We start from the raw sequence: 26,021 nt of genomic DNA on the forward strand, positions 1-26,021 counted from the left end.
TAGGTTTTTTTATATTATACATACGTTTAATATACACAGGCTGAGGGTATATCTCTGTCGGCAAAGCCGACTGATACTTTTTTACTTGTTCAGTCACATTTTCAAACCGAATTAGCTATAATTTCAAATTTAGGGTTGATAGTGATCAACAAACTTATATTCCAAAGGATATGGACATACGTCCATGTTTTGGTATAGCCCCCATATAACGCTACCTCCCGATTTTCGGTATTTTGAGAATTTTAGCTACAATTTTTAACCGAACTTGTTGTAATTTGACATTTTAGGTTCTCAGCGGTCACGAAATCTACTCAACAAAAATCGTCCATAGGTTCATGTTTTGGTATAGCCCTTATATAGCGGTATCTCCCGATTTTCGGTATTTTGAGAATTTTAGCTGCAATTTTTAATCGAACTAGCTGAAAATCTCCCGATTTTCGGTATTTTGAGAATTTTAGCTGCAATTTTTAATCGAACTAGCTGAAACTTCTCCACAAAAAATCGTCAACATATGTAGGTCCATGTTTTGGTATAGCCCCCATATAACGGTACCTGTCGATTTTCATTATTTTGAGAATTTTAGCTATATTTTTAAACAAACTAGCTGTAACTTGGCATTTTAGGTTCTCAGTGCTCACGAAATCTACTCAACAAAAATCGAAACATCTTCACTAATAGTCAACATATGTCCTTGTTTTAGTATAGCTCCCATATAGCGGTACCTCCCGATTTTCGGTATTTTGAGAATTTTAGCTAAAATTTTTAACCGATCTAGCTGTAATTTGACATTTGAATTTTTAGTGGTCACGAAACTTCTTCACCAGAATTCGTCTACATAGGTCCATGTTTTCGTATAGCTCCTATATAACGGAATCTCCCGATTTTCGTTATTTTGAGGGTCTACATTGTTAGATGAAACTACCCTAAATTTGACTTTTGAGGTTCCTTGCAGTTATAAAACTTTTCCACCAAAAATTATAAGGATAGGTTTACTCTTTGATATAACCCCGTAGGTGGTTCCTTTCACCTAGCTGAAAACAATTTATAGATTAGATTAGATCAGATAATTTATTCAATTGGAGTGTCTATCCATGGTCGAAAAAAATTTTCCACCTAAAATTGTGAAGGGACACAAATTATTCCATTTTAATTAAGACTATTTTATGGTGGAGGGTATAAAAGGTTCGGCCCGGCCGAACTTAACGACTTTTTACTTGTTCATACTGTACAGGTACCTCACATAAGATACATGTGCAGTTTCTGCTATCCATTCGAAAGCCATTATTTTTTCAAAAATATGTAAGATTTTCATGAGATGCAAAATCACTTTCCTATTTTTTCCTACATTCCGATTATTTGCTCTCATATTTCCTCTCTTGTTTGCTCTTTGTTCTCTTTTTGTTAATGGTCTTATCGTCTCACCATCGCATTGACACTGTATCAACAAACCACAACACAACAACCTGACTGAAATACAAATAAACGCTTTACGCCAGCGACAGACAATATATTTTTCTATTACATACTTTACGGCGTGTCATTGTGTGCATGCCTACAACTACAGTGCGTTTGGTGTCGAAAAAACAAAGTGATTGGCTGTACGATATAGAAGTTTTACATGGCTGAAATACTCAGGAAATGTCGCCAACATTACTGAGGAGTATTTTGCCACCGTTGAATTTTTTTTTTTTGATTTTGTCTGGGCGGGGAATCGAACCCTCGAACTTCAGCGTGCAAGGCAGGTGTGCATACCATTGCACCACGGTGGCACCCATTGTATGTATATCCCAATAAATGTATGAATCTGAATTAAATCGCAAAAATGTTGCGGATGAAGTACGTGAAGGAAAGTGCCGACATAAAATATTTAGGAAATGAATGCTTTTTGGAGTCATTCCTTTCGATAGAAATTGCGCCCACCAGCCATTTTAGTTTGTCACAGTATAATTTAAAACGTTTGGATCATTATCTCAGGAAGCAAAGACTTGCCCTCGAAAAACATAATATAGCTGCAAACAGGGTTGGCTTGTTGTGCGCTCTTAAATTCGAAATTCTGGAAGAAGACTATTGCTTGTGATTGTTTAAAAAAGGCATCAATATAGAATATCTGTCCCAGTTTTTGAACTCGCTTGCCTTAATTTGGTTGAGTTCTTGTATATCGTATCGTAACCTAGGTGCTGGTCAGTGACAGAGAAAGTGTTCCAACGTTTCGTCGTCTCCTCCGCATGCTCTACATTCGCTGGTTTCTGCACAACCTATTTTGCGCAGATGCGTTTGTAGCCCCAAATGCCCCATAAGGATTCGTGTCAGTCTACTAATGTCTTTTTATTTCCTTGTTTTGGACTAAAAACAAGTTTGGACAAAATATTACGAGATCCAATAATAGGACCAAGTCGGCTATTCCCCTCGAAATTTATTGTGCGCACTATTTTGGTAACAAATTTTGAACTTTTGCGGGAGAGCCAAATGTTCGACCAAGTCGATTGATCCATTCGAGAGTTATCGTGCGCTCAAGCCAGATAGACAGACGGACAGACATGGCTAAATTGACTCAAAATTGTCTGAAACGGAGTTCGTCCAAACATATTTAGGGTCTAAAACAATTATTTCGATGAGGTACATTGATGAGTCAAAGCCTAAAGGCTGAAGGTATACAAATTTGGCATTTAAGCTTCTTAGTGGTAAAATACTCATCCATCACCAATTTTTTACGTAAGTCCATGTTTTAAAATAGCTCCCACATAGCTGTGCATCTGAGTTGTTTAGAAGTTCTTAGCTATATTTTCTGCCCGAATTAGCTTTAATTTGGCATCAAAAATTCTGGACATAGTCTAATATTTTGGTATAACCCCTGTATTAAGGTACCAACCGATTCAAGTTATTTTTAATATTTTATCACCATGTTCGATCTAAATTTGCTGTAATTTGGCATTGAGGATTTGTAGTGATCAAAAATGTCTCCACCATCAAAAATAGGCCCCGTATAAGAATATCTCCCGATTTCAGGTATTTTTCTACTTTTAGCTCACAAAATTAACTAAAATTAGGTATTTCAGGTTTCCAGTTGTTAAGAGACTTCTTTACCTAAAATTGTGCATTGGAACTTTCATAACCGAAAGATAACTAATTACTCCATATTAGTCGAGAATATGTCATGGTGGAGGGTTCGGTTCGGCCGAAATTAACGACCGAAATTAATTACTAGTTTTTTCGTTACGTCATTGAATAGATCCTAAATAAGCCATTTTTTATTAAAATGGAATATAATTTTCAATACCGGACCATAAGTCTAATACATAACTTTCACCAAATCAAGACACTTTTTGTGTTTATTTTAACTAAACCAAGTTTTATAAAGAAAAAACTTACCCAAAGGACAATCGTAATAGCTTTCGGCGCGGAACATTTTCACCGAATCGGCTTAAAAAATTCATTTTCGTTATCAGGACAATCATACGTACATCTCATTGATCTGTCTGAAAATCGGAATGCGGCCAAAAATAAAATAATATTACTCCTAAATACTTAAATTGATACATATCGCTCATTTACTCAAAGAGTGACACATTTCAAAAAATCAAGTTTCGAGAAAAACGCGTTTTAAGTTGCGGAATGAAATTTGACTTCCCAACTTTAAAAGGTTATTACACAAAAAAAAGTATTGGGATCATGTTTTGTGAAGATCATGCCAGATATCCGCGCTAAATTTCTGTGCAAGATCAAGCATGATTCGAAATATTTTAGTGCTTCATAACCTCAAAAAACTTTTTTGTTGATTTATGCCAAACTCTTAGAAAACAAGCGGTAACTCGTTGAGTTTTAGAGATATCAACATGAAAATTTGACACAAGATAAAATAGAAGTCGTAGAAAAAATAGAAATTGCTAACTCAAAAAACCCGTTTTTTGAGATATGCCATTCTTTGAGTATATGAGCGTAATTTTTAATATAGAGCTTTATAATTTGGTTAGATGTTTCTATTACTATTGTTTGGTATTGAAAATGGGCTATATCGGTACACGTATTGATATAACGATACCACTCGATTTTCGGTATTTTGAAGGTTTTAGCCTCGATATCCAACCAAAATGGCTGAAATTTGGCATTTAATCCACCTTTATTTTGAACTACTTTTTGTATTCTTTTTGCCATATTACTTAGAAGTTTGCTGCAATTTTCAAAAGTTATTTAATACCACATTTTTGAAAAAAATTCCAAAGTTGATGTTTATTTTGGAACTATTTTGTACTAATGCACTGTTTCAAGTGTCCACAAAGGTTTACTATTAAATTCATGCCCGATAACTGTCTAGGCGAGTCAAGTAACTTCATTATATTGTCCTGGAACCAATCCTTAACATGTGGGGATGCACGTTTTGGACCGTTGTTCTGCTGAAAAATACATATAAAAAGCCTATTTTCTTCTGTCTATAGCAACATTCTGTTGTCCAATATTTTTATACCCCCCACCATAGTATGGAGGGTATATTAAGTTTGTTTTTCCGTTTGTAACGCATTGAAATACTCATTTGCGACCCTATAAAGTATATATATTCTTGATCAGGGTAAAATTCTGAGTCGATCTGTGCACGTCCGTCCGTCCGTCTGTGGTAATCACTCTAGCATCCACAAAAATGGAGATAGGACGCTGAAATTTTGGGAAAATGCGTCTTTTGTTTGCAGGCAGGTCAAGTTCGATGATTGGCTATATCGGTCCACGTTTCGGTATAGCCCCCATATAACGGTACCCCCCGATTTACGGTATTTTGACGTTTTTAGCTACATTTTCAGACCGATTTAGCTATAATTTGACATTTAGGGTTCTTAAGTGTCAATAAACTTATATAACAAAAGTTGTGGACATAGGTCCACGTTTTGGTATAGCCCCCATATAACGGTATCCCCCGATTTACGGTATTTTGACGTTTTTAGCTACATTTTCAGACCGATTTAGCTATAATTTGACATTTAGGGTTATTAAGTGTCAATAAACATATATAACAAAAGTTGTGGACATAGGTCCACGTTTTGGTATATGCCCCATATAACGGTACCCCCGATTTACGGTATTTTGACGTTTTTAGCTACATTTTCAGACCGATTTAGCTATAAATTGACATTTAGGGTTCTTAAGTGTCAATAAACTTATATAACAAAAGTTGTGGACATAGGTCCACGTTTTGGTATAGCCCCCATATAACGGTACCCCCCGATTTACGGTATTTTGACGCTTTTAGCTACATTTTCAGACCGATGTAGCTATAATTTGACATTTAGGGTTCTTAAATGTCAATAAACTTATATAACAAAAGTTGTGGGCATAGGTCCACGTTTTGGTATAGCCCCCATATAACGGTACCCCCGATTTACGGTATTTTGACGTTTTTAGCTACATTTTCAGACCGATTTATCTATAATGTGACATTTAGGGTTATTAAGTGTCAATAAACATATATAACAAAAGTTGTGGACATAGGTCCACGTTTTGGTATAGCCCCCAAATAACGGTACCCCCGATTTACGGTATTTTGACGTTTTTAGCTACATTTTCAGACCGATGTAGCTATAATTTGACATTTAGGGTTCTTAAGTGTAAGTAAACTTATATAACAAAAGTTGTGGACATAGGTTCACGTTTTGGTATAGCCCCCATATAACGGTACCCCCGATTTATGGCATTTTGACTTTAGTTTGGGTTTTGGAATAGCCCCCATATAACGTTACCGCCCGATTTCAGGTATTTTGAGGTTTACATTCACATTTCTAGACCGAATTAGCTATAATTTGATATTTAGGGTTCTTAGTGCCCAAAAAACTTATATTCGAAATAATTATGAACGTAGGTCCATGTTTTGGTATAGCCCCATATAACGGTACCTCGGTATAACGGATTTCGGTATCCCCATATAACGGATTTTCGGTATTTTGAGAATTTTACCTACAAGTTTTAACCGAATTATCTGTAATTTGAACATTTGAAATTCTTAGTGGTCACCACACCTCTCCACCAAAAATTGTCAAGAAAGGTCGATGTATTGATAAAGCTCCCATATAAAAGTACCTCCCGAATTTCAGTAATTTGATGATTTTAACTACAATATTAAACCGAACTAGCAGTAATTTGTCATTTGAAGTTCTTAGTGGTCACAACACCTCTCCATAAAAAATTGTCAACATAGGTCCATGTTCGGATATAGCTCCCATATAACGGTACCTCCCAATTTTCAGTAATTGGCAATTTTAGCTAAAATCTTTAACCGAACTAACTGTAATTTGACATTTGAAGGTTGTAGTGGTCACCACACATCTACATCAACAATTTTCAACATAGCCCCAATATAACGATACTTCCCGATTTTCGGTACTTTGAGGATTTTACTTAAAATGTTTAACCGAACGTAGGTCCATGTTTTGGTATAGCCCAAAAACAAACCTCCCGATTTTCCGTACCTTAGCTTTATTTTTTGGACGAACCTTCTGTAATTTGAAATTTAAAAGCCAACAAAAATTGTTCATTTAAGTTCATATTTTCGTATAGCCCACATACCACCGAATGACATTTGAAGTTCCCACGTTATGTACCGATTTTCGGTATTTTGAAGATTCTAGCTACAATTTTTAACCGAATTAGGAGTTATTTGACATTAAAGGCTCCCATCAAAAACTGTCAACATAGGTCCATGTTTTATTATAACCACTATATAACGTACCTCCCAATTTCTAGCCCACCAAAAATTGTCAACATACATAGTTAGATATAGGCACCATAAAAAAAAGGCCTACCGAATGAAACATTTTAGGTACATTATCTGACATTTTAACGTATCCACTTAAATTTGGGGACAGGAATGAAAACTAATTATTCCATTTTAGTTCAGCATATTTTATGGTGGAGGGTATGAAAAGTTCGGCCCGGCCGAACTTAACTCTTTTTTACTTGTTTTTATATTGGAAATGTATCCCAGCTTCTGTAATAAAGCGCGATTAATGTTCACATTTTAGGGGTTCTTAAGGTTTTCACGATTTTGCTTGGAAACCGCGAGTCTTATGTGAATGAAAATGTTGTAGCTGTGAAAATTCTCCACAAGATTGACATTTATGATATTTTCGTATGTTTTACCGTTTTTGAGATTTAGAAGTTCAAATTGAGACAATGCACTTACTGTATCGCCTATCACAGCTACAACATTTTCTTTAGGCTATTTACATAGGACCCCTAAAAATGTGAACTTAAATTGCGATTTATTTGAAAATCCCTCCGTCGATTTTTTTTGTTTCTTGAAATTTCACATCTATGAGCATTGTAGTTTCAGAATCTGCAAAAACTTCCCAGGTGTAAGCACCTTCCATTTAAAATTAGTTAAGGCGCACCGTGTCAAGTATACGTAAATAATAAAAAATCCAAAATGTACTTTTTTTTGACACAAAAACAAAATGTCATGATTCCTTTAATTTTTTTTTTTTGCTTGTTGCATCATTGATTACAAATAGATGTTTCGAAATGTAACGCAGTTCACATTTTTCTCGAGAAAAAAACTGATGGTGAAGCCCAACATCAAACATAAATTACTTTTATTTATATTTACCTATTATTATGGCCATATGTGTACATATGTATGCCCGATTTGAGATATTTCATGGTGTAGGGTATCGAACTTTTTTATACCCACCACCATGAAATATACTGAACTAGTTATCCACTTTTTTATAGACATAATATAAAATTTTTTAAGGAATTCCTCTGACGGAAAGCTTTTTGTTTCAAACGGTCTAAATGTCAGAAATTTGTTTGACGCACTGTTGTCATACTGTGAAATTTTATTTCCCTTATAAAAAAATACAAAATTTCATTTGAAATTCCCGTATTAATTAGTTTTACAAAGTAACCTCCTGAAGAAATATATTTTTTACATGACCATTTTGTAAAATAACTATGCTTATGACCGTATAAACAACTGTTTTTCACTTATTAATGTTAATAATTAATTATTTTATTTGGCTAGAAATGTTGGAAATTTAAAAATCCCATTGTATTCAAATAATAAGGATATTTTGAATTACCATAACTTATCCTTACAAAATGATTGTCCTCTTTACACATTTAATTTTAATTTCCTGAAAAGTTTTTTCTTCGTCCATTGAAGTATTTGACATCCTTCAAAGTGCTCATAAACGGAATAAAGAATTATTACTTGTTACCGGATTAACATCATTTCCGGCTCATAAACATAGTACTTTAACAGGGAAGGAAAAACACTTGCCATCCCATTATTTTCTTCTTTATTTCCCCTAAGAAAAATATTTTTGGCTATATGAAATCGAAATAAAAGGACATACTGGCCAAGGCGAAAACGACTTGAACTACGTCGTTGTTGTCGGTCATGTGATGATAGACTAAAAATATATTACAGCATATTTTACGTTAATAACAGCCACAGGAACCAACGAAGCTTAAGGCGATTAAGACCAGAAATAGAAAAATACTAAGACGCAGATTGTTTCAATAAACAGAAAAACATTAGAGGGGGGAACGTTTATGTAAATTTATAAAAATAACAAGGATTGAATAATGAAATTTTCTTTTTTTACTATGTTTTATTTAACTTGCTTCGTTGTCTGTTTAGTTCAAATCTGGTAACTCATTTTTCACACAGTTGCGGTTGACCAATCGAACTGAAACTTTGCACACTTTACAGATTTGGATGACAATACATGAATATGAAACCAAAACCAATATGGGTCCATTATTTCCTATAGCCCCCATTAGCGGTACCACCCGATTTTAGGCATTTTGGGGATTTTATCTTCATTTTTAGTCCGAATTGGCTGTACTTTGGGATTTGGAGTTTCCAATGGTACAGAAACTTCCCACCAAAAATTTTGGACATAGGTCAAGGTTTTGGTATATCCCCCATATAGCGGTACCACCCGATTTCAGGCATCTAAAATGTTGTTGTTAACTAAAAACTTAAAAATAAAATATAATTTAAAAAAAAAATTAAGTTACAATGTTTTATTTATAAGTGCACCAAAAAATTATAAAATAATTGTTCGCGTAGCCTTAGTAAGTATATTCTTCTTCATGATGGAATCTCTCAAATAAAACACTTGCCGTTTAATTTTGTTCCCATTTTTAATTTGAAGGCAAGTGTTTTATTTGAGAGATTCCATCATGAAGAAGAATATACTTACTAAGGCTACGCGAACAATTATTTTATAATTTTTTGGTGCACTTATAAATAAAACATTGTAACTTAATTTTTTTTTAAATTATATTTTATTATTCAATTCATTCGAATAAATTGTAACAAGGAGTGAAACATATAACCAAAAATTACTGGGAAATAATTTCCAATAAATGAATGCAATGAACAGTGTCTTTAAAACAGACAGTGTTGTGCATTACGATCAAACGTGAAACATGGGAAAAGTAACTTTGAGCGATACTGCAGAATGTTCGCTTTATATATATCTTCCAACAATATCCAAATAAATTAGCTTGAAATAATCGCTGATCTAAAATGTTACAAACGAGAAGATAAACTTAACTTCCTCTCTATGTGGTAAAATCCGAAATGTGTTCACTTTTTCTAAATTGTATGCCACTGTTTAAATACCATAAAAATCAACCAAACCATTTACATTGACGTCATTATGCTAAGCACGTTCATCTATAAGATTCATTGGCAGTTTTGGGGATTTGTTACAACGTCAGGCATTTCACTGTGTGAAAGTTAGGTAAACTCAAACATTGTCTAGGTATGTATGTATATGTGCTAAAATGATAAACTGGGGAGTTATTAAGATTGTGGTTGGTGGCGGCTTTATCGTTAGACCTAATAAGGATTATTGTGTTCAAAACCGTTCGTTGTTATTATAACAATTTGTGGTCAACGGAACATGAAAACCGTATTCGGATGTAAACGGTAAATGTCCTGCTGTTACATTAAGAAAACATTGTAATCAAAGGTAAATATTCCGAAGAAAGCATTGGGAATGATTTCCTCTTTTGAAACGGAAAAACAAAATTGACAATAAGTCAGCACAATCATGTAGCTGGAGGTAGACTAGAAAACTATTATTTGCGTAGCAGTTTGAGATTCGTTGTGTCGCTGTTCTTTCTTTGATTCTTTCATTTACCATTTAACATACATAATCTGTGTAAAACACAATGCTAATTCGAATTTGTATATTTATCAAACGAATCTTAAATGAAGTCTATTCAGTCAGGTTGTACAGGTTTGGACTCGTAGAGTTTTTTTCACAACCGATAAAGCTGTCAACGCTGTGTAACTAAAATTATAATTAATTTCAAAATGTTCACTTCTCTTTAAACAAAAATGGAGTTGAATAGCTTTCTCTTTAAGACGTTTTGTGATCACTGGGAACCTCAAATGTCAACCCACAGCTAGTTCGGATACAAACGTTAGCTCAAATCCTCAAAATGGATCTATGGTGATAATTTTTGTTGGAGAAGTGTTGTGGCCGTTATGAAAAATTCAAATGAAAAATTACAAGTTATGAAATATATGTAGGTAAAATCCTCAAGATACCGAAAATCGTTAGGTACATCTATATGAGGCCTATACTAAAATAGGGAAGTACATATTTTGACAATTCTTGGTAGAGAACTTTTCTGAACGCTGGAAACCTCAAATGTCAAATTATGCGTAGTTCATTCAATAAATGTAGCAAAATCCTTAAAATACCGAAAATCGCAGTTAGTTTGGTTCTCAACCAATGTGGTGTGAACCCGGACCACATGCGGAAGTTCAAAACTAAAATTTTTACGCTGTTTATGACTTTATCTACCTCGGCACAAGAACACCATCAATTTTGAAATAAGGGAAATAAGTAAGCAGTTAAAAACAAAGCCTCCTCTTACTAATAACTCTACAAGACACCGATACTCCCAGTGCTTACATATGGTTGTTGTGCAAACGGAAAAGACAGTACATGATGTGTTTGTGAGAAAAAATCTTTGAAAGATGTAGACAATATAACAACAGTATGGAGTGGAAAGAAAATTTTATGTTTTGTAGGGCTTGGCAATATATTCTTAATTCGACGGAGTAATTCTCTGTATCAGCCCACCTAGACCAAGTAACGTTTCAACAGCAGTTTCTGGGGACGAAAACTATTGACCACGCCCTTTTTCAAAATGTGCGGGAATCAAATGAAGTCATTGGGTGCCAAGTCAGGGCTGTACGGCAGATGATCCAATAATTCCACTCTTTTTCCGGTCAATAAGGTGCTGCTTTGAATCGATGTGTAAGAACTCGCATTGTTTGTTTTTCGAATTTCTAAGGAGACTTTAGGCAAACAAATTGTAGTGTACCACTCAGGATTAACTGTCCTACGTTGCTCAAGCCGTGTAGTCACCACAGGACCAGTTTTGCCGAAGAAACAGCCGACCATTTGGATTGGATTTGGCTCGACTTCGAAGATCTTCACTGTCGATTGCTGTTTTGTTTCATGCTTATACACATAGATCTGGGGGGTCGATTATCGATAGCAATTATCGTTGAGTGAAGTTGCCAGTTGTCAAAATTACTTTATGTATGGCAACCTTCGACTGAAGTTGCGAATCTCAGTTGACGAACCGGCTATTTTTCAGCAACCAGTTATTTTCAGTCGCAGTGAATATTTTCAAAGAAACAAGAAATAAAATTGAAAGGAAAAAAATATTTTCTTAACAATTGTTGATTATTTGCATGATTAATTAATTTTGTGTATCAAATATATGGTGAAAATAACAACAAAACAACAGTTTGAAATATTAATTGATAAATTGAGTGCAAATCCAATATGCGCATGGCTTCCATCTATACAGCCGACTACATCAGGGAATTTCGTTTTTGATTAACAAAGATTTTTTTTTGTCTTTCTTCCTCCTCCGTCAACTTCGAAACGATCCAATTTTGTCCAATTTGTCCTCTATCAAGTGTACAACTTCCTTCAATACGTTCGACAATGTAGATTTTCACAAGTTAAAAAAAACACTGATCGATAACACGTTTATCGACAACCCAGTTGGGTTGACATCACAAATACAACATTTCATCTCAGTTGTGCTGACAATTGACAACGCAACTTAAGTTTAGTGGCAATGCATAATCGACCCCTAAGATTTGTCGTCTGTGATAATCTTATAAACGTGGTTTGAGCACCGCGTTCGTATTTTTTCACAGTTTCTTAGCACCAACAAGAGTTTTTTTTTTTGTGCTGGACCTAACGAGAAACCCCCTTTTTTGTGGCCAGGCGTTCATGCAATATCAATTATTAGTTGGTGGAAGAAATGCCCAAGGTTATCACTATCTGTCGATGAAATATAATATGGCGATATTGATTTTATCAGTTCACGCGCGACTTATTATTTTTCTGGTACAACGGCCGTTTTTGGACGTGAAGGTCGTCCTTCTTCTTTTTTTAGCGATTGTCGGCCACGATTGAATTAATTAAATCAGCTTTCATAGTGCTATAGGATGGCCCTTTATCGACATATAAAGATATAATGTGATCGATGCACTCTTGCTGTGATTATCCACATCGAAATTTGTGAAAAATGATCAGACGAAAACGATCACAAATAAATTCCATTTGTTTTTTGCAAAGCGATTTTTTCAATTCACTGTTAACAACACAACACATTATCGTATGTCAAACTATCCTGAGTACGTTTAGGCTAAGCATTGTCAAGTGGCGCCTGGAAACACGCAGTGTTGCCTAGGCCAGTCATCGTAAACACATGTGTGTAATTGACTGTAGTCGGACTGTAGGCTAACGAAATGATGGTTTTGAACCCCAAATATGTTTGGACGAAATTCATTTCCGACAATTTTAAATCGATTTAGCCATGTCCGTCTGTCTGTCTGACTGGAGGGCACGAACGGATCAATCGATTCGGTTCAAAACTTGGCACTCGCAATATTTTGTCCAAGCTTAAATCAAATTCGAAAATGGGACATATGGGCCCAATCCCTCGGGTAACTCCCCCATAAAAGTTAAACGTTTTTCGCACAAATGGCGAGTAAGATAACTCTTGGAGAAAGTAACCGATTTGATCCATAATTTGAACATCGTAATATTTCTACCTGGCATAGATGAGGTTGGAATATGGCCTATAGCGGTAAACTCCTTCGGGTACCTCCCACGCAAAAATTCAGTAAAGTATTGTTTAAGATCTGTTCTCCAATCGTGTTGATTTTTAACACTTTTGTTTAACTGCAGTTTAAGGTCTGTTCGAGGATCCTTTGGAAGGTACGAAGGTACTCTTTGTGATCTTGTTTAAGCGATATTACGTTTTTCGTGGACCAGTTCATGACTGGTGGGCGCGATATCAATCGAAAAGAATAATTCCCAAAATAAGACACACTTCCAAAAATAAAAAAATGTTTGGGTAAAAGTATTTTGGTTGTGTAGTCGGTATTCGATCTGTCCATATGTGAAAGTTTTAATGCATTTAGGCTTGTTTAGATAATAATAATCCAAAAGATAAGCTTTCAACAAATTTTAAAAATTAATAAGAACGGCGTTAAGTTCGACTGACGGGAGGAACATTTAGTTTCCTTTGGTTTATGAAAGTATTATGCTCAGGATATCTTGACTTATGCTTATTAATTCATATTGATAATTTTTTGTGTTGAGGTTGGCGTTGAGATTGCAAAATACCAAATCACATTCGCTTCAGAAGGAAAATATCGCAAAACCCTTTAAAAGAGCTCACATGGGGCGTCATCGTTGTTCTTTCCAAAACATGAACCAACTTTTACAATTTTCCGAATTGAGCATTTGTATCCTCTGACAACACACAATACAAAATTACAGAAATCTCAGTTCGAACATTAAAAAAATCCTCGAAATACATAAAAATTGCCAAAACTGGTTCATGAGGGCTAGACTGGGACATGTATCGTTTTTTACGACTAAGTTTTCTATCTTCTCGAAACACAGAATTCCTATTAACAACCAATTCGGTAGAAAAATGTGACTAAAATCTTCAAACGTTCTTAAACCGGGTTGTTGTTATTGTTCTTCTGCTTAATATGGTTCTGGATCAATTTCCAGTTCTAGGAATGTGGCTGCTTTAATGGGATGTAACCACAGATCTACTGGAGTAAGTTCAGTAGGTTTGGCGGGGCAGTTGAAGTGCCGTGTGTTTTTGAGGGCCTGTGCCGCACGCTTGGCAGATGTTGTGCACAGTGTTGTCGATCCTTGCCCTTTAGGAGTTTAGACGGCTGCACTATTCCGAGCGTAGTTGAGCTAAAACTACTCTGGTTAGTCGTGGCAGCTGATGCTCATCAGCTGCGATAGATGGAAGATATGCCCCGAGGACCTCATTCAAACGATAGTTGCTTATAACATCTGCAACTGCGTGCGTATGGATGATATTCAAACACGCTTGATATGCTAGTTGATCTAGGTGTTCTCTCTTGTAGCGCTGGACCTCTTCTTCTAGATCATGACGATTCTCATTGATCTGCCTGAATGAGCGCGGCATATCCATCATATGGTGGTTGGGTTTGCTCTCACGGTAACACTCGAGCAGATGTAGATGGTAAACTGCAGTTATGCGGAGGCACCCTGTTGCGTGCCACTTAGATTCGCGGACCAAACTGGCACCGCATAGCTAACCATAGATGGACCTATTGTGTTATATGTTGCCAACAAGGTTTCTTTATCTGCACCCTAGTCCCTAGGCGTCAGCACTTGGCCTAGGGACTTGCGGACTTTGCATGTTCCTCGCGAGGAAAAAGGTGGAAAGATCGGTCAAGTAGGAGTTCAGCATTTCACAAATGTCATCAGGGAAGGTACCTGACGTCAAGACCGTACAATCGTCCGCATACGTTGCGATCTCAATACCGCCTGGAGTGGGCGGAATACAGGAGAGGTAGAGGTTAAACAGTTCCAGAGATATCACCTCACTTTGGGGAACTCCCTGTTTCACTCTACGGGGCTTGGACTTCTTGTTCCTGAATTCCACGTGCGACTGGCGTTCACACATACATATGATTGATTATCCAATGTTTTAAGCTTGGCGAGAGGGTTGTTTGCTCAATGTCCACAAACACCGTGGAGTGCCGGCACCAATGTTGAAACTCTTCAGATGGTTTAACCACCTCTCTGAAATTCAGCCAATTAGCCTTCTCGTAACACTATGCAACACTGAAAATGCAAACAACTTCTAGTATGGATTTTTTGATAGTACATATTTAGACTACAGAAACCCTAGTTGGGTTTTGTCCTGTCAGATCCAGTTCGGATTGTATGGCCTCATCTAAACCGGGCTAAAACTACACTTTTTTGCATTTATCAGACCTTTATCTCAGAAACGAATAGGAATTTGGCCTTGCTGGCTTTAGCAATATTGTAGTCCGAAACTAGTAGAACTTATCTGTTGAACACACTACACTAGAAAAACTTCATCTAGGGCATCAAAATCGATAAAATATGGAAAATTTTACATAATTTCTGGAATTCTGGTTGGTATCAGCTAAACTATTGGGAGTTGAACCAAGTAACCTTTTGCAAAAATCATCCAAATAATGTTCTCAGCAATTCTTCAGAACATTCTGAAACTCTAAAATGCTTACTTCATGTTGTTTCAGCGGTATTTTGCATCATATCTTTTACAACACGTATTTCAAACACAGTTCACACCAACAGTTTATTCTCGCATTTCGGATTTCACTACATTATTGACATTTTTATTAATTCGTCGTTGAAAAATGTACAGAAAACAACGGCATAGAGGCATTTTACAACAATGACATGTTTTAAAGAGGGAATATTTTTCCAAAAGAAAATATTCAGAAAAAATTAACGGTTTTGGAGATACGGTGCGAAATGTATAAAAATTGTTGAATTTTTGCATATATTTTGAAATTTGAGGCAATAAATGTAGTTATTCGAGTTTATTATTTCTCCAAATATTTTATTCTTGCCATTATCTACAAATTTGCTTCAGAGGTCAGAAGAAGATTCGCATTGGTTTCAGAGATATAGCCCCGAATTTCTTTAAAAACGCAATATTTAACCATATTTAGATGGGGCCATAAAATCCGAGCTGGATCTGAAACAACAAAACCCAACTAAGGTTTTTTTTTCGTTTGGGTCTGTACTTTCAAAAAATCCACAGTTCGAATTGTTTGCACAAGATCACCTTAAAAATTTTGCACAGTGTAATTGACGAAAGTGCGGCATTCAGAGGTGATGAAATCGGGCGGTCTGCTGATAGAAACAATTATGGGGATATGGTGTGATCCATTTCACTTGGACACGATGGTTATGTCTGGCGAACTGTGACACTCTTGCTAATTCTGGTAGGGGCGTCCTCAGCCCTCAGCCTGTGTGAATTGAAATACTTTTTTCCCAAAAAAACGTATGTATTTAGGGGGTTTTCAAAATTTTGGGCGTATAAGTATGGATAATCCTATCCATATTCCTAAAGCTCAAAAATTTGGGAGGATAACGATAGATAGGGCTTTTTTATTACACTAGTTTACGAAAAACATAATATCGCTGTAAACACGGCCACTAGGAAAACCTTATGTAAAAATGTCCCTTAACCACACAAAAATTTTGAATATTTGGTACCACAAGGATTGGACAGTAGGCCGGGGCGATTTGAAAACCTTAATGGGCCCTTCGCGTTTCTGATTCCTGGGGTTGAACTGAGCAAAAAAGTCTACTGGACCATATGTCTACGATGAAAATCGAGCCTCCCGATTTTGACTTTAAGTTTTTTATTGACGTTTTTTGGATATTTTGGCATATAACAGCCAAACCATTGAGATTTTCGATCCAACTCAAAGACAAACATTGTAGCCAAGACAGTAATTGAAAACTCTCTAATACATCGCAAAAGCATTGGAACGCTCCTTCAGGCAGTTTTGGCCTTAAGAACGTGCAAACTTTTCGGAAAATGTCGATGAATGACATTGTGCTACAAAATTTGACCCGAAAAATATTCAAGTGTTCTGGTGCAAAATTATATCGTGTTGGGATCCATGAACAAAACAAAAAAACATTATATTTTTGAAAATGATGAGAAATTCCTTTATAGGTTTTTTGTGGGGATTTTCAGACATAAACCACTATAACTTAGCCATTTGTTAACCGATTTAAAACAGTAATAGCTTATTCAAAAGACAGTATTCACCCCTTTAAAAGGAAGAAGGATCAAACGAAATTCGTTGTGGAAAAAATAAGATATGCCCGTTTAAATTTGAAAATGTAAGAATCCCAGATGTTCACTACTTTTACCGTTATAAAAAAATAAAACGAAGTGACTCAAGCGAAATAAAGGCATTGTCGTTGTCCATGGATCCCAACACGATATAATTTTGCATCAGAACACTTGAATATTTTTCGGGTCAAATTTTGTAGCACAATGTCATTTATCGACATTTTCCGAAAGGTTTGCACATTCTTAGGGCCAAAACTGCCTGAAAGAGCATTCCAATGCTTTTGCGATGTATTAGAGAGTTTTCAATTACTGTCATGGCTACAATGTTTGTCTTTGTGTTGGATCGAAAATCCCAATGGTTTGGCTGTTATATGCCAAAATATCCAAAAAACGTCAATAAAAAACTTAAAGTCAAAATCGGGAGGCTCGATTTTCACGGTAGATATATGGTCCAGTGGACTTTTTTGCTCAGTTCAATCCCAGGAATCAGAAACGCGAAGGGCTCATTAAGGTTTTTTTGCTTCCACACTAATCGCCCCACCCTATTGGACAGATAGGGCCCAAATTTGAACATAAACTAAGTTTCGCCAATATTTAGAGATCCAAAGTTTGGACCAAAGCGGTTGCTACGTCTATGAGAAATCGGGCGTACCAGTTTAGCGAATATTTTCGAACTTTTGTGGGGGAGGTACCGGAAGGAGTGGACCTATAAGCACCACCTTCGAATTTCACCTAATATTCGAAGAAATATTATAATATCCAAATGGTGGACGAACGCAGTATTCGGTTCAGCTCTCCAGCCACTACATATGGTGCCATAGGGGGTTTTTACAACTTTCAGGCTGTTTTCTCAAGAAGTATGGACTTGCCCCTAAAAAAACTTTTACTGTCGTAATTGAAGCAGCAAATGCAAGTTGCTTCTACAAAAATCAAAGTGATTCGAGAGCAGTTCTTAAAGTGAATTTATCTTAAATTTTGTGTGGGAGCTACCCGAAGGAGTGGACAAATATAGTCCATATTCGAACCTGATCTATATCTGGTAGATATATTAGGATGTGTAAAGTATGGACCAAATCGGTCACTCCCATCAAGAGTTAACGTGCGGACAATTTTTCCAAACATTTTTGACCTTTTGTGGGGTAGGTACCTGAACGAGTGGACCGATATGGATTATCATCGAACTTAAAGTAAGTTTAAACAAAATATTAAGAAGGCCACATTTTGAACCGAATCGGCAAATCAGTTCGAGAGTTATCTTGCGCTCCAAACACTACACACGGTGTCAAAGGGGGTTTTTGCACCTTTCAGACTATTTTCTCAGGAAGTATGGACTTGCCCCTGATAAAACTTATTGCGTCGTATGGGGGGCAGTGAATACAAGTTGCTACAACAAAAATCAAAGCGATTCGACAGCAGTTCCTAAACTAAACTTTTCCGAAATTTTGTGTGGGAGGTACCAGAAGGAGTGGACCGATTGAGTCCACATTGGATCCTCATCTAAGTCTGGTAGAAATGTCAAGATGTGCAAAGTATGGACCAAATCGGTTACTTCCTTTAAGAGTTACCGTGCGCACAAATTTTCCGAAATTTTCCGGAAGGAGTGGACCGATATAACCCATCTTCGAACTTAAACTAAGTTTGGACAAAATATTACGAAAGCCAAATTTTGGACCGTATCGGTTGATCCGTTCGGACGGACAGGGCTAAATCAACTCCATATTGTCTGAAACACATTTCGTCCATACATATGTACATACTCATCGATTATTTCGATGAGGCACATTTTGCCCGTATGAAAGTGTATATCAGCAAAAACGTCTAAAATCGTCTTTTCCATTTCAAAAAAATCAAAAAAAAATTTTGATACTACACCTATGATTTTTGGTACATAGATTAAAAAAAAAATCGTCATTCCAAATCTGTTTTCGTTACCAACTTTGATTGTTGCGCGCAAAAGATATGACCGTCTTAATTATGCTAATTAGAAAAAATTCTAAAAAAATCGCGGCTTAATATAGTAAGCTGTTATATCCAATTGTCGTTAACTGAATTCGCACCCTTTGAGAATATGCAAAAAAAAATCAAAAAGTTTCAATGGATTCGCGAAAAATTAAATTTGTTAAATAATTTCACGTATTTACAAACATATTTTTGAAACAATAGAGCTTATACTTACAAAAAATATATAAAAAAATTATAGCAGCATCCAGACATTGTGAGGAATAAAATGAAACCTAAGACGTGAAGTTTGGAGCTATAGTATTCGTGTTATTTGCAAAAATACAATGAAAATGTGAAAAAAAATAAAAATTATGTTATTCTAATTTTATTTTTTTATGGTTTTATAGGTAAGGTTGAAGAAAAAATGATTGAGTTCTTCGTCATTTTCGTCTAAATTTCACGCAATAATGAAGATATTCCGTTGTAACAAATTTTTCGCTTATAGTTTCCCTATTGGCGAATATTTTTAGAACATTATATTAAATCACAAGGAATTCCAATTGTGGCATAACATTAAAATAATGTTATATTGAATATTACAACATTTGAAACGCATAGAAATCGCGTAATAGTGGAAATCACAAGATGCGCATCCGATTTTCCAAAACAGCGAATCAATCCCTCTTATTTGATATACACTTTGTGAAATTCCATTTGACGACCACGATGTAGCATCAGTTGCATGTTATGGGTACTTTACACGATATGTATTTTACATATGAGTTGTCACTTTGCATATACATTTTGTATTGGAGAAGTGACAACTCATATGTAAAAAACATACCGTGTAAAGTACCCATTAGGGTGCAAAAAACAGTAAAATGCCCATAATTTCCACGAAGTACATTTGCATTTTATGCGCATCCGATTTCAATGATCACCATTAAAAAATACATCATCCTATGTCATTTTAATGCGATCCATCAAGAACCGTGGATGTAGCATCGCACTCAGTTTTTAGAAAAAATCTATTATATCTCCGGATTCGCGAACGTTTTTCAATATCTGTTTTCGCACATTTTAAATATGCGTTTCGCTCTATTTATCTAAGTAGGAATAACACATCTAAAACGCGTCTAAATACGCGATATTTTCAAAAATATTTTTTGCATATTTTCGAAATTTGAGTGATATCATATCCGCCGATCTAGTGGATGGATTTAGACGCGCAAAGGCTTGTTAGATTCAGAACGTAAAAAAACTAAATTCACGCGGGTTTCCACTGAAATCGAAAGGCATTTGTAAGTTTTGAATCCAAAAAACTGTTTTTTTTTTTAAAAAAATTACGCACAAAAATTTCGACTTTAAGCTGAGATTGTTGTGAACCTTTGAAGGCTACACGCCCGAGTTATACATCAAAAAATGCGTAATCGCGAGTACTACAATCTCATAATCAGTTTTTAAACGAGTACAGTTGCGCGTTCCGATTAGAGCAAAAATTCAAAAAACCCAATTTTTCAGTCTTCAAAATGTCAGCATCCGTATGAGATTGATGCGGTGATTATATTAAAAAATCATACATTAGAAACTTCATCTCTGAAGTGTATTCTTTAACTTCTTCTTTGAACATTATACTCTACATTGTATTGTAAAGCCACTAATTGAAAATTGACTTAAAAAAACTCGTTTCCTTCAACGATTTTTTTCTATTTTTTACATTAATATGACCACAGCTTCCGCTCAAATTATAATTTTAAGAAATCCATCGGTGAATCGTGCTAAAACAGTTTATTTTACCTAAATGCGTTCAAAAGTTATGGTATATTACAACAATTCGCGAGAAACAATACCCCATACCTCAGTTTCAACAGAAGTAAATTTTCTACAAAAAGGTCGATATACTCTCGTTAGCATAAATGCTGAGGGTATAAAAAACGATACAAATACAAACATATGTACCGTGAGGTGGCAGCCGCTGGCCGGAACTAGGATATGGTATGGTTCCGGGTCAATCCGGTACGAGAGAACCCACTGCCGTGGGATTGCTTAACTGGCTGACACCCTTCTATGGGGGCTATATGAAAACGTGGACCTATACTGTCTGATATTGCAAAGGATGTTTTGTACCTGTTATAATAATGAGTACCCTTATCGAAGACTATACGAGTATACGAAATTTAGTTATTTCGGTAGAATAATGTGGACAAAACTTCCAAAATACAGAACAACTGGAGGTACCGTTCTATGGTGAAAAATTTCGTGATTTCGTTGGGATATTGAGGCCACGACTTTCAAAATTCCGAAAATCGGGGTCCGGTTTATGGGGTCTATATGAACATGTGGACCTATACCGACAAATTTCTGGTAGAAAGTTCTTTACTCCCATCGAAGACTAAGTACCAAATTTCTGACATTTCGGTGGGATATGAAAACCACAACCTGCCAAATACTGAAAATCTAAGGTACCGTTCATATGTGGACCGATATAGCCCATTTTCAACACCAAACATCCTAGGAGTAACTGAAACTTCCATTACACTGTGCAACATTTTTAAGGTGATCTTGTGCAAACAATTCGAACTGAGGAATTTTTGAAAGTACAGACCCAAACGACAAGAAACCCTAGTTGGGTTTTGTTGTGTCAGATCTAGCTCGGATTTTATGGCCCATCTAAACATGGTTAAATATTGAGTTTTTAAAGAAATTCGGGGCTATATCTCTGAAACCAATGCGAATCTTCTGCTGACATCTGAAGAAAATTTGTAGATAAGGACAAGAATAAAATATTTGGTGAAATAATGAACTCGAAAAACTGCATTGATTGCCTCAAATTTTCAACATATATGAAAAAATTCCACAATTTTTATACATTTCGCACCGTATCTCCAAAACCGTTATTTTTTCTGAGTATTTTCTTTTGGTAAAATATTCCCTGGAATGTAATACACAACTCTTCAGAACATGTCATTGTTGTAAAATGCCTCTATGCCGTTTTTCAGTACAATTTTCAACGACGATTTAATAAAAATGTCAATAATGTAGTGAAATCCGAAATGCGAGAATAAACTGTTGGTGTGAACTGTGTTTGAAATACGTGTTGTAAAAGATATGATGCAAAATACCGCTGAAACAACATGAATTAAGCATTGTAGAGTTTCAGAATGTTCTAAAGAATAGTTGAGAACTTTATTTGGAAGATTATTGCAAAAGGTTACTTGGTTCAACTCCCAATAGTTTAGCCGATACTGACCAGAATTTCAGCAATTATGTAAAATTTTCTATATTTTATAGACTTTGATACCCTAGATGGAGTTTTTCATATGTGTTTTGTTTTTTTCAAAAGATAAGTACTACTAGTTTGGGGCTACAATATTGCTAAAAGCAGCAAGGCCAAATTCCTATTCGTTTCTGAGATAAAGGCCTGATAAATTCAAAAAAGTGTAGATTTAGTCTGGTTTAGATGAGGCCATAAAATCCGAGCTGGATCTGACAGGACAAAACCCTACTAGGGTTTTTGTAGTCTAAATATGTACTTTCAAAAAATGCATACTAGAAGTTGTTTGCATTTTCAGTGTTGCATAGTGTTATAAGGCTCTATCTTAAATAAATTTTTGGAACTGTATCTTGAGTTGAACAGACATATGTACGGATGGAGGGACCCACGGAATATACATATGTATACATTTTATAGGGTCTCCGACGAATATTTCGATGTGTTATAAACTGAATGACAAATTTAAGTATACCCTCCCTATGATGATGGAGCAATGGGGCATAAAATAAATTTTTCGATTGTCGTTTATTTTAATGTAAAAAAGGTACTTGCAAAAATCTGCACACACAATGATGTTAGAAAAATTATATGAAAATGTTATTTTTGCTGTCCTGAAAATTGAAGTTTTCGACTTATCCAGCTTTGCTACTCATCATGTCAAAACGTTAATGGAATTTTCTTTCACTGTCTAATTAATGAAATTGTATTTGTAATTCAAGATGACAACATCTACATTATATTGACAAAAACTCATACCAATACCAAAACTGTTCTGACATTTGACATAATCATGAATGTTATATTACTAACTAAAAGTTCATTAAAGTACCTTTGCAAGGACTTTCAAACTACATAACTAAATCCAAAGAAATTGAAACAACAAATCTCAAGTTAATCTTCTAAATTGTACAAAGCTATACCACGTTTCATGACAAAAAATAGTGAGGCGGGGGGTGAGATAGAAACATGTTTCTACATTGAGACAATGCTAAAGTTATTATCGTAATTCAATTAGTTCTTGTCGTCCTCCTAATTGACAATTCTACGATTTGCTCATCTCCTGGGTAATTAATGCCGACGATTCCTAATAACAATAAAAGTAAAAAACACAGAAACAGAAAAAGTTTTGAAACAGGTGCGTGCCTACCAGTTACAACCAACAAATAACTTAGTTTCTTTGAAATTGGATTGGAAGGAAAGGGCCAAAAACATGAAAATAAGAAAACCAATTTAACAAATTAAGAAATCTTATCTATGCTTCTTATGCCTCAGTTGACTTTTCATAATGACATTCCATTACAAAAGAAATCTTTTGTTACACAAAAGTTAGCACTTAATTAAAAATGTGATAAACTCTTTTGTTTTTCTCCGCAGAATGGCCGAGAATTCACGTAATTCAAAATTATCATCGAAAGACGATGAATGCACATTCTCATGGAAACTTTTTACTGGTTGGGATTTTATGATTGGTATGTACGGACGAATACGAATGAAAGAATCTCCCCTTGTAGCACGAACAGTGCTCACGGACAATGCAATATTTAACTTTGTTATTTATTTCTCCTAATGTTATTCTTTCAGGTCATGCGGAAACTGCACATAATCGCATTGCATCTGTGGTAGTTGGTTTCAAGGAAGCTCTACTCGAAGAAGCCGAAAAGAAAAAGGATACACGAAAGTAAGTTTGGGTGTCATAATTCTTCGTTTAAGATTTCTAATACAGTAAAATCTCGATAATTTGGAAACTTAAGTCATTTATATGGTAGACTTAGTAAATCGGCCAAATTTTTTATTTAAAATTTAAAAGTAACTAAATAACAGTTCAAAACACGGTTGGCTTATAAACTTTGTTATGATCCGTTGCTTGTCCATCCTTACTTAACTATTTTGAAGACTGCTGGTAATTTTTTTAAGGGCCATGATCTCTGTATTTGCGACTTGAATGTGCAGTGAAAGCGCAGGTTACGTACTGGTGGATATAGTTGATAAGACAACGAATGTCATACCAGACGCTTAACAGTGCGGAGCTGTTATTGTTTTGCATATACGACTACAGGAGTTTTGTATCTTTTGTATCTTTGTACAAGCTGTCGAATGTGACCCCCTGAACTTTAGGGTAGTTAATGGTCGAAATTTTTGATCCATCGACCTGCACATTTATTGGAAGCTTCATTTTTACAGTCCATGTGGTCCGCAGTCAGTGCCTGTTGACGGATATTTTCGCTGTTGATGCTGTTGAGGGTTATGACGGATATTTTCATATTCTTCTCCTGAAAGATCTGAACAAGATCTAGAATATAAATAGGTGTTTAGCCAGACACAAATGTTATCAGCCGACGCCATGAGCGTACAACCAATCGGGTACGTATTTATCTCAACGTCGTGGACGTGGAATTGCAGAAAGGTGAGGTTAAACAGTTCCGGAGATATTACCCCCTTCTGATGCTGGATAGGAGTACGGCCTCACGCATCTTTGTTGCTGTGGACAAGAGCGAGATCGGTAATCCACCTTGTTGGTATCCTTACCAGATTTCTGTAATTGGACCACTCTGCCAATTTTCCAGGCTTTGTGAACTATTAGGGTGGCTAAAGATAGGTTAATGACCTTGCTCAGATACTCGATTTCTGGTTCATGCAGCTGCTTTTGCATCACCAATGAAACTTCGTCAGATACAAGCGATCATCCCTTTTACCAGGGTTCGATAATGCCTTAAGCTTTGTCCACAATTTAATACTATCGGTTGCAGCACTTCAGATGCTCTATCCACTTTTTCCGCTTGTACTCACCTACTAACCTATTGACTTTCAATGTCAATTCTCTTAGACAATTCAATTCTCGAAGCTCATCCGCTAATACCGTCGCTTCTGCTGGGAAATTAGGTGTTATGTTCGAAAGGTAGTTAAACAGCAGGAAAATGGCGAGCGGCTGCAAACGTGACAACAACAGAGGGATTGGACAGTTCTCTGAATCGTTGGTTGGTGAATTACCAATTGGCTTTCCCATGGTAAAGGAAAGAGGTTATGAAGTCGTATTGACTTCATACGGTGAATGATGGCAATGTCGATAATTTAGCATGCAAGGAGAGATCACCATGATGTCCAAGCATTTTTCAGCATATTTTATCAAAATTTTAATGCTTGTATAAGAGGTTCTGAAGTAGGCAGGCTTTGTTCGGGAAAATAAGATAGGAGAACAAAATCTTTTTGGATTGTTTAATACAAATGCCAAAACTTGTAAATTTATGTAAGTGTATTCCGGAATATAAATATAACATGAGGTAAGTGATTCAAGTCCAGGTCTTAAACTGGATCCCATCCAAAAGTTTGTAGTACCTAACATAAGCCCAGATATTTTGGACTTTTGTGTAATTGTACCCGAAAGAGTGGAACGGAAAATTTTATCAAAATACTCCACATTTATCGTGAACACCAGCCAGCACAAAGGCCGACCATTAGGTTTTTCATAGATGTTTTATGTTGATGATCAGGTCTCATAGAAGACCACAAGGTAGTCCAATAGGTCCTCTCATAGAAAATAAGATAAAAAGACCGGTAGGATTTGTAGCAGAAGACTTGTAGAACTTCTATAAAACAAGTAAAAAAGTATCAGTCGTCTTTG

General features: G+C 35.7%; 1 protein-coding gene across 1 annotated transcript in view; it reads left to right on the plus strand.

Moving 5' to 3' along the window:
* The window catches only part of Tmc (Transmembrane channel-like), a 168,071-nt gene that overhangs the window by 45,361 nt on the left and 96,689 nt on the right, over window positions 1-26,021 (plus strand). The window contains exons 7-8 of the mRNA XM_073983995.1: window positions 23,777-23,871; window positions 23,984-24,080. Coding sequence (XP_073840096.1) covers window positions 23,777-23,871; window positions 23,984-24,080 — 192 coding nt within the window. The remainder of the gene's footprint in view (window positions 1-23,776; window positions 23,872-23,983; window positions 24,081-26,021) is intronic.

This window comes from Musca autumnalis, unplaced genomic scaffold, assembly GCF_047663935.1.
Source record: "Musca autumnalis isolate F117 unplaced genomic scaffold, ASM4766393v1 scaffold_4, whole genome shotgun sequence".
Taxonomy (NCBI): Eukaryota; Metazoa; Arthropoda; class Insecta; order Diptera; family Muscidae; genus Musca; species Musca autumnalis.